Source organism: Danio rerio, chromosome 9, assembly GCF_049306965.1.
Source record: "Danio rerio strain Tuebingen ecotype United States chromosome 9, GRCz12tu, whole genome shotgun sequence".
NCBI classification, from domain to species: Eukaryota; Metazoa; Chordata; class Actinopteri; order Cypriniformes; family Danionidae; genus Danio; species Danio rerio.
Window position 1 is genome coordinate 55,658,911 of NC_133184.1, and position 11,090 is coordinate 55,670,000.

An 11,090-nucleotide genomic window follows, 5' to 3' on the forward strand; every position below is an offset into this window, starting at 1 on the left:
TTTAATTTTATTATCTTTCTACTCAATGTAATTTTCTGAAATGTATTTGCACTAAAAATGTTCAATAAAAATATATTTGAAAAAAATTAAAATAAAGCAAATTTAAAACCCTTTCATACAAACTATAATAATCTCAAACTAAACTGATTAAAACTTGTGTAATTCATGGACTTTAAACTGTATTTATAAAATAATGAGAAATGTTGCTTTGGCAAGTAGCTGAAATAAAAATTAATAATTACATTTATTTATTTATTCTGTTTTTTAACATTTATTTCAAGTAGCAAAACCCTTTATCATGTAAATTATGTCACTGTGAAAAAATTCAGTTGATTTAACAATATTAGAGGAAAATAAATGCTATTTCAATGTTTCCACTAACATTTCTTTTGCTAACAAATTTGAGAAATTTGTTCTACACCAGCTTTGTTTTAGTGTGGTGTGTATATAATTATTTACACAAAATATCCATGTATAGTTCAAGACTAAATTATTCAGCCTCCTGTGAAATTTTAGGGCCCTATCATAAACCCGGCGCAATACGGTGCACGGCGCAACGCAATTGTTGTTTGCTAGTTTCAGCTCGGCGCAAGAGTCGTTTTGCGTCACGCTGTTTAAATAGCAAATGCATTTGCGCTCATATGTGCACCCATAGGCGTTCTGCTCTAAAGAAGGCGTGTTGAGGCGCATTGCTGGCGCGCTGCTATTTTGAGAAACTTAAATAGTAGGTTCAAGTAGATCAGATCAAAGCCGTTCTTAAGTCCAGCGCAGAGCGCGTTAGTTCCTTACACACTGCTTAATACAGACAGGGTGTACAGCGATACGCAAATATCTTTACATATGAAAAATAATTAAAATATTAAGGATATATATAGGATATCATAAGGATATATAGCCTATAGAATATAAATATAAAGGATTAAAACGTTACAAAACATTATTTTCTACATAAATACCATACGTTCATGCCTTCTTCATCTCGGGGGGCTTTTTCAATTCATTCTAAACAATTTGCTTTAGTATAATGTTATGATTATTAGCAGTATTATTTAATATATCCATATTTATATTTGTTTTATTAAAAACAAGCTTAGATTTGTCCACCTGTCAGGTTTTAGACCATATGGGGCAGCATGTGTATTAGGATATAACTCTGTTTTTTGAGCACACTTCGTTATTATTGTTCATTTATTCGTTTGCTGGTAATTAGAACTGAATTTAGAAACAGTTTTGAAACGAATCTTTGCGCTTAACAAACGAAATTAATTATTTATAGGCTAATTGATGTCTGTGCGTAAAGGTTTCCCTATCCACGAGAGTGAAGGTAGATAATGAGATGCCTTATCTCTCATTCTCGCACCGCAGATGCTCTGTTTAACTGTTTTCTCACTAGTGAAATGCTCAGTTTTTCCACTTACAAAGTCCGTCATGTAAATAGCAAATGTGCTATGGTGTGAAGCAAATGACTCTTAAAGGGAATGGGAGATGAGACTCTGATTGGTTTATTCTCAAAACACACCTATAACTCATTAAGAAGATAAACTCAACCCTTTTAATGGATTTTTCTGTCCTTAAATGAGCAAAAGTGGATTCCGACACGCCCTTATTGCTTTTGTGCTTTGCGCATGGATCGTCAAAATAGAGCCCTTAATTCTTTTCACATATTTTCCAGACAATGGTTAAGAAATAGGTTTTTTTTAACAAATTTCTAAACATAATCGTGTTAATAACTCATTTCTAATAACTGATTTCAAAATCTATGAGGGTTATCTTTGCTTTGATGACAGCACATAATATTTGACTAGATAATTTTCAAGATTTCAGTGAAATAAACACTGATTATGGACAGAATTTCAAGGCGCATCCTTGGGCTGGAGGGGGTCCGGTTTAGGGACCACAGGATTTCATCTCTGTTATTCGCAGACGATGTTGTTCTGTTGGCTTCATCGAACATGGACCTTCAGCATGCACTAGGGCAGTTTGCTGCAGAGTGTGATGCGGCTGGGATGAGAATCAGCACCTCTAAGGGTGCTTTCACACCTACACTTTTGTTTCGGAACGTGTCTCGTTTGCCCAGTTAGCGCGGTTCGATTGGCATATGTGAACAGGGCAATCGCACTCTGTTCCGCGCCAAAGTAATCGCTCCGAGATCGCTTGAATGAGGTGGTCTCGGCTCGATTGAAACGAACCCTGGAGCGGATCGATTGCAGTGAGAAAGCGATCTGATCCGAGCGCGGTTATATCACAGTGTTTTATGCATATGTAATAGGCTTACGGCTATATGAAGAGAGAATTATGAGTAGGGCGGGAAGTTTCGCGAGTCTCCGGATTCCCGCAAACGATTGATGATCTCCCGGTAATCTCGCGTCTCCCTCCCGGTCCTCAAATAGGCATCGTCGCGCACCCTTCTCACCCCTCTCTCCCTTCTCCCTCCACCCCTTCTCATCCGTCTCTCCTCAGACACGTCGCGCGCGCTCACCCTGTCAATCACCACCAAACCACCACCTCTCCTGACAGCTTAGCGGGACGCTGCAAAATAAACCCTGACACTCTGACCAATGTGAGGAGAGTTTACTCACACGTGACTTGTTTTAGCTATTTTGGTCCGATTAGAAACTTTGCAGTGTGAAAGCGAACCGCTCCAAGAGCAACAATGTAACAATTATAATCTCTGTTTCGGAACAACTGAATCGATTCACAGGTGTGTAAGCACCCTTAGTCTGAGGCCATGGTGCTCCACCGGAAAAAGATTGGAGGAAAGTCCTTACCAGAGGTGGAGGAGTTCAAGTATCTCTGTGTTTTGTTTATGAGTGAGGGAAGGAGGGAACGTGAGATTGACAGGTGGATTGGTGCAGCGGCAGCAGTAATGTGGTCGATGTACCGGTCCGTTGTGGTGAAGAAGGAGCTGAGCCGAAAGGCAAAGCTCTGGATTTACAGGTCAATCTACATTCCTATTCTAACCTATAGTCATGAGCTTTGGGTCATGAAAGGACAAGATCTCGTATACAAGCGGCCAAAATGAGTTTCCATCGAAGAGTGGCAGGGCGCACCTTTTTAGATAAGATGTCACCCAGGAGGAGCTCGGAGTAGAGCCGCTGCTTCTCCACATTGAGAGAAGTCAGCTGAGTTGGTTCGGGCATCTGTTTTGGATGCCTCCTAGATGCCTACTTAGGGAGATGTTTTAGGCATGTCTCACCAGGAGGAGGCCTTGGGAAAGACCCAGGACATGCTGGAGGGACTATGTGTCTCAGGTGTACTGGAAAACACCCAAACACCCCCATTCACACACACTCATACACAACGGCCAATTTAGTTCGTCAGTTCCCCTATAGCGCATGTGTTTGGACTGTGGGGGAAACCAGAGCACCCATAGGAAACCCACGCCAACACGGGGAAAACATGCAAACTCCACACAGAAATGCCAACTGACCCAGCCGGGACTCGAACCAGAGACCTTCTTGCAGTGAGGCGACAGTGCTAACCACTAAGCCACCATGTCGCTACTTGAGAAACATTTTTAAAAGATTTTGAATTTCACAGGAGGGTAAATAGTTAGTCTTCAACTATGATCTGCTGTACTGTACGTGAACTGTGGTCTGCTGTACTGTAAATGCAAAACCCCTTTTACTGTAAAAGTCTCGACTCTTCTGAAGAGTTTCCTACTGTGGCTGGTGGTGTGTGTTTCTGGAGGAGTGTGAGTCTCCAGTGTTTAGTGTGTGTGTGAGTGCGTGTGTGTGTGAGCATTCACTATCTGCAGGTCAGTGCCAGTGTCAGTGTCAGCATCAGTGTGCAAATCTCCAGAGCTGAAGCAGAATCCGCCGCCGTCGCCACTTCGTCTGTAGTTTCTGCTTTGGGGACGGGAGTGTGTGTGATGGAGGAATCTGAGGCTGTAACACACGACTCCATGCAGCCGCTGCCACTGCCAGAACCACTGCTCTCCTCATCTGACACACACAAACACACACACACTTTTAAATCACAAGAATAAAATGCAATAAAAGTTTGAATTATTGTTCATTCACTGGCTTCTCACTTTATAATTAACCAGAACACATTTTCCTGTGTATTTAAAAAGGGCCTGTTCACACAGGACCTCTTTACAACATGTCGATCATTTTCCGGAAAAGTCTGTGTGTGTCAAACAGAGTCTTACTGGAGTCCTGGAAGTTGATGTCGTGTCCGTCGTAAGCGTTTTTCAGCTTGTTGCTCATGATTCTGAGAGCCAGGATCTGCTGACGGATCAGGGAATCCGGTCTGGAAACATCAACAATGACTTCTGGGTTACTGGCCTGCTGAGCCAGGCCATCCTTCTGGACCTCTGCAATGTATCTGGATAAAAAAAAAAAAATATATATATATATATATATATATTATTTTCTTATTATTAATTTAATAATAAAAAATATGAATAAATAAAATGTAAAACAAATCAAAGTTTTTAAAATTAAATACAAGCAAAACACAAAGTAAATAATGAATATAATAATAATAATAATAATAATAATAATAATAATAAAAATATAAACAAATAAAAAAATCATCCTCCTGGATCTGTGCAACATATCTGGATAATTTGTATTATTATTATTATTATTAAATATTAATATTATTATTATTAAATAAACTAATAAAAAATTAAGTAAAATGTAAAAAAAAATCAACTTAAATACAAATAAAAAAATTAAATACAGGCAAAATACAAAGCAAATAAGTAATATAATAATAATAATAATAATAATAATAATAATAATAATATTATAAACAAAAAAATAATAATCCTCCTGGACATCTGCAATGTATCTGGATAATTTTTTTAAATTATTATTATTAATTCAAACAAAATAAAAATATAAATAAATAAAATGTAAAACATATCAACTTTAAAAAAATTTAATACAAGCAAAAAACAAAGCAAATAATAAATAATAATAATATATAAACAAATAAAAGCAAATAAAAAAAATTCATCCTATTGGACCTGGATTAAAATATATATTATATTTTTATTATTAATTTATTTATTTATTCATTTTCTTTTGAGCTTAGTCCCTTTATTAATCTGGGGTCGCCACAGTGGAATGAACCAACATTATTAATAATTCAATAAATAAATAAAATGTAAAACAAATTAACTTTTACAAAAATAATTACGAGCAAAATACAAAGTAAATAACAGTAATAATAATAATAATAATAATAATAATAATAATAATAATAATAATAATAATAACAAATAAAAAATTTATCCTCCTGGACCTCTGCAATATATCTGAATCATTAAATCAAATTATTATTATTATTAATTCAATAAACAAATAAATAAATAAATAAAATGTAAAACATCAACTTTTAAAAAATTAAATACAAGCAAAATACAAAGTAAATAATAAAAATGATAAAAATAATAATAATAATAATAATGAATAAATAAATAAATAATAAACAAATAAAAGCAAATAAAAAATATATCCTTCTGGACCTCTGCAATGTATATGGATTACAAAAATAAACATATTATTGTTATTTTTTTAAATTATCGAAATAAACTAATAAAACAATAAACATAAATGAATAGAATGTAAAACCAATTTATTAATCAATTCATAACAAAATAATCTAAAAAAATAATAAACAAATAAAACCATTCTTCTAGGCCTCTGCAATGTATCTGGATTAAAAAAAATATTAATTAAGTAAAATAAACAAACAAATTAATAATAAAAATAAATGAAGAATAAACAAAACAAATCTACATTTTTTATTAAATACAAGCAAAACATATTAAATTAAAACAATAATATTAAATGAAATAAATAAAAGATTAAATAAATAAATAAAATGTAAAACTAATTAAAAGTTTTTAAATTAAACAAGCAAAGCACATTAAATAAATAAACAAATAAATAAATAAAAACAATAATGATACATTTTTTTATTATTATTATCATTATTAAATTAATGACAAACTAATAAAAAATAAAAATAAATAAAAAATTTGAATAATAAAATAAACAAATAAAATTAAATCTATACTTCTGGACCTCTGTAACATATCTGGATTAATAAAATAAATTCAGTAAAATAAATAAACAAATAAATAAATAATAAAAATAAATAAAGATAAAAAAATTTATACAAGCAAAATATGTTAATTTAAAATTTATAATAAAATAAATAAACAAATAAAAGATGAAAAATAAATAAAATGTAAAAACAACATTTTAAATTAAATATAAGTGAAACATAATTAAATAATAAGAATAAAATAAACAAATAAAAGATAAAATAAATCAAACATAAAAAGAAATCATCAATACTTTTAAATTAAATATCAGCAAAACATTTATGTATAACGCGCTACAAACAATCATACAATAAAATGCAGACTGTTTTAATGTTATGCTTGCTTGCTTGTTTGTTTTATTTATATAGCACATTAAAAAACAACAGATGTTGCCTAAAGTGCTTTACAAATTCGACCAACACACAGAAATCTATACTTGCACATGTAAACAAAATAAAATGAATTACAATCAAACACAAGAGACAGAAGATAATATTTTAATGAGATTTAAAAGCACAGAGGGAAGAGCACGACCTGATATGCAACAGGAAAAGCCCTGTTGATTTTAATCGAGACTCTAGTGTTATGCATTAACTATCATCTTAGTAACATTTTGAATTAAGCTTTTTATATTTTATATAAAATTTAGTTTTTAATTTCTGTTGCATTATAATATTTTAGGCGGCACGGTGGCTCAGTGGTTAGCACTGTCGCCTCACAGAATGAAGGTTGCTGGTTCGAGCCCCGGCTGGACTAGTTGGCATTTCTGTGTGGAGTTTGCATGTTCTCCCCATGTTGGTGTGGGTTTCCTTTGGGTGCTCCGGTTTTCCAGTCCAAACACATGTGCTATAGGGGAATTAAATAAGCAAACTTTCGGAACCCGAACCAGCGACCTTCTTGCTGTGAGGCGACAGACATACACACACTGCGACATCAATGCTTAAAGGATATATTGTTCAGCCCTAGTATCTAGGCATTTTAACTCATTACACCCAACACTGCTTGAGATATGAGTGTGAATCTCTGAATCTTGCATGTTTCTGGGCTCACATGAGGGTCTTCACCTGCCGCTGTGATGTCCGTTCCAGCACTGCTGATCTTCAGTTTGTCCATCTGCTGAAATCTGTTCTTCCTTACAGAAAACCAGCGGCAGAGAAACCCAGAACGACTGGAAATGCTTCAGCTTCTCCTTCATCTCAGACACCTTGAGGACCAGCAGTGATAAAACAAGTCAGTGATGAAACACTCGATGTTTGAATCAGCTTAACACTTTAAACATTGACTATTGCACAACAGGTTTTGGCTGGTTTTCTACATGGTGAGTGAAGATATTCAGTTGTTGATGGTTCTCTGACTGCTATTGCTAGAAATCTAAGTATAATTAGTGTGAGTTGTTTGAGATTGGAATGTTCTACTGTATAAAAATAAAATAAAATAAAATAAAATAAAGTATAATAAAGAATAATATAATAAAATAAAATAAAATAAAGTATAATATAATAAAATAAATAAAATAAAATAAAGTAAAATAAAATAAAATAAAGTATAATAAAATAAAATAAAATAAAATTAATTAAAATTAAAATAAATTAAATTAAATTAAATTAAATTAAATTAAATTAAAATTAAATTAAATTAAATTAAATTAAATTAAATTAAATTAAATTAAATTAAATTAAATTAAATAATTATTATGCATCTCTGCAGGGTAAAAAATAAGATGATTGCAGGTTAAGCTGAGCAGCAAAGATACACCAATAAAAGTAATAAAATAAGTAAAGGAATGAATAAACAGGTTAATGAAGTAAATAAATTAATAAGTATATTTAAAAATATATTTAATAAGTAAATCAATAAGTAAATGAATAAACAAGTCAACTAATAAGTAAATACACTAATAAGCTAATTAAAAATTAAATAACGAAATAAATAAGCAAATAAATAGGTAAGTCAGTAAATAATTAAATAATTGAATAAGTAAATAAATTAAATAAAGTATTAAATTAGTAAATAAGTAAATTAAACAAATAAACACATAGGTAAATACAGTTTTAAAAAGTAAATAGATAAATAAAATAACCAAGTAAAAAAGCAAATAAGTAAATTCATTAATCATATAATAAGTAAATAAATTAATAAGTAAATAAGTACATAAACAAATAATTAAATAAGCAAATGGATGAATAAGGAAATAACCAAGTAATTAAATAAATAAAAAGTAAATAAATTAGTACTTAAATAAGTACATAATTAAATAAGTTAATTTATAAGTAAATAAAAAACAAGCAAAAAATAATCAAATTAGTAAATAAATAAGTAAATATTTAAATAAAATAGTTAATAAATAAAATAAAAACATATATACGTAAATAAAGTATAAAATATGTACATAAATAATTTAATAAATAAGTAAAGAAATAAATAAGTAAGTAAATACATTAATTAATAAGTTAATTAATAAGTAAATAAGCACAAAGTAAATAATTAAATCAGTAAATTGATTAATAAGTAAATAAACAAATAAGTAAATACAATTATTTAATTAATAGGTAAATAAATAGGTAAATATACAAATAAGTAAATACATTTAAATATTAAATAAATAGGTAAACAAATAAGTAAATAAAATTAATTAATAAACAAATTGGTCATATATAAAGTAAATAAATAAGTAAATTACTTAATAAACAGGAAAATAACGTAAATAAGTAAATGAATGATTAAGTAAATACATTAAGTTAAAGTAAATAAAGTAAATACAGTAAATAAATATGCAAATAAATTAAATAGGCGGTTCATTCCGCTGTGGTGAGCCCAGATTAATAAAGGCACTAAGCAGAAAAGAAAATGAATGAATGAATAAAGTAAATAATCAAATAAAGAAAGTAATTAGGTTAGTAACTAAAATAAAAAAGTAAATGAATTAATAACTAAATAAGTACATAAATTATTAAATAAGTAAATCAATAAGTCAATCAACAAATACATAAACAAACAAGTAAACAAATAATCAAATAAATAAGTAAAATAATTAATTAAGTAAACAAGTATGTAAACTACTAATAATTAAAGTAAACTGATGAGTAAATAAACAAGTAAATAAAAAAGAATAACTAAATAAATGAATAAAATAAAGTAATAAATAATTAAATAATTATGTAGATTAATTAATAAACAGACAAATAATTAAAAATGTAATAAATAAATAAATAAATAAAGTATAGTTTTCTATATTAGTAAGTGAAAATACTGTATTTCCATCCTGAAGCACTGAATAGTGCACGCAGATCTCTCTCTTCACCACAAGAGGGAGCAGAAGATTCAGTCTCAACTCGGATCAGATCTCATTCAGAAAATCCTCAGCTGCAGTCAATGGAGGTTTAGTTTTCAACATCGTAGTGCTCATGTCATATTATTAACCTTGCAGTGCAAGTGTTTTTTTTTTATTATTATTTCAATAAATGATAAACGTAAATATATTATACATAAATATATTAAAAATACATAAGTAAATAAAAGAAAAAACAAATAAATGAGTAAATACACAAGTAAATAAACGAGCAAATAAGCAAGAAAGCACATAAATAAAGTAAATACGTAAATAAATATAAAAATAAATGGCTAAAATGCAGATAAATAAGTAAATAAATGAGTAAATAAGCAAGAAAGTAGATAAATAAAGTACATAATTAAATAAGTAAATGGATGAAAAGCAACAAATAAGCAAATGAGTAAAAATATATATATAAATAAATGGATAAAAAGCAGATAAAAAGGTAAATAAACGAGTAAATAGGCAAGCAAGCAGTTAAAGTAATTAATTAAATAAATGGATGATAAAGCAAATACATGAGTAAATGAGTAAATAAGCAAGCAAGCAAGCAAATAAATATAGTAAATAAAATAAATAAATAAATGCATTATAAAGCAAATAAATGAGTAAATAAGCAAGTATATAAAGTAAATAAATAAATAAATGGATGTAAAAAGCTAGTAAACAAGTAAATAAATGAGTAAATAAGCAAGTGGATAAATAATAAAATAAGAAAAATAATTGGATGTAAAAGCAAATAAATGGGTAAATAAGCAAGCAAATAAATTAAGTAATTAAATAAATAAATGGAAAAAAGCATGTAAAAAGTAAATTAACGAGTAAATAAGCAAGTTAATAAATAAAGTAAATAGGTAAACAAATAAATGGATGAAAAAGCAAGTAAATAAGCAATAAATAAATAAATTAATGGTTGAAAAGCAAATAAATAGGTAAATAAGTGAGTAAATAAGCAAGTAAACAAATAAAGTAAAATAATAAAAAAATAAATGGATGTAAAAGCAAACAAATGAGTAAATAAGCAATCAAATAAATAAAGTAAATAAATAAATAAATGGATGAAAAAGCAAGTAAATAAGTAAATAAATATATAAGCAAGCAAGCAGATAAATAAAGTAAATAAATAAATAAATAAATAAACAAATGGATGAAAAGCAAGTAAACAAGCAAGCAAATGAATGAAGTAAATAATTGGATGAGTAAGCAAATAAGTAAATAAATGAGTAAATAAGCAAGTTATTAAATTAACTTAATAAAAAATGGATAAAAAAAGCTAATAAGTAAATAAATTAGCAAATAAGCAAGTAAATAAATTAATAAAGTACATCAGTAAATAAATATATAGATAAATGGATGAAAAAGCAAGCAATTAAGTAAAAAAGCAAGAAAGCAAGCAAATAAATAAAGTAAATAAAAAATAATATACAATTTATATGATATCATTTCTAGGATAGTCCCTAGTAAGACTGTCCTCTAACTGATGGCTATTTTAGATCTTCATCTTTAAACATGATAATGATAAATAATATGCGAGATTTCATATGGCAATCACAGGGTTTCTGCAGGTTTAAGAGCAACATGAGTGAAATTTCAGACTTATAGGGCAAAACGCTGAGGGTTTTTCTTTTTTCTAATGGCCAGTGGAAAATATTTTTACTTTCCCCATTAAAATTTCAATCATATTTACAATCACCG

The 11,090-nt window shown here is 29.1% G+C and overlaps 1 protein-coding gene across 3 annotated transcripts in view; it reads right to left on the minus strand.

The window, feature by feature from the left end:
* Positions 1–266: 266 nt before the first annotated feature.
* The window catches only part of gpc6b (glypican 6b), a 61,193-nt gene continuing 50,369 nt past the window's right edge, over positions 267–11,090 (minus strand). For 2 of the 3 annotated variants that reach the window (XM_073911522.1, XM_073911521.1), the window contains 4 exons: positions 7,129–7,268; positions 4,154–4,329; positions 1,042–3,944; positions 267–972 (listed from right to left, as the gene is read on the minus strand). In XM_073911522.1, coding sequence (XP_073767623.1) covers positions 3,748–3,944; positions 4,154–4,329; positions 7,129–7,268 — 513 coding nt within the window. In that variant the 3' untranslated portion in view covers positions 267–972; positions 1,042–3,747. 3 annotated transcript variants of the gene reach the window in all.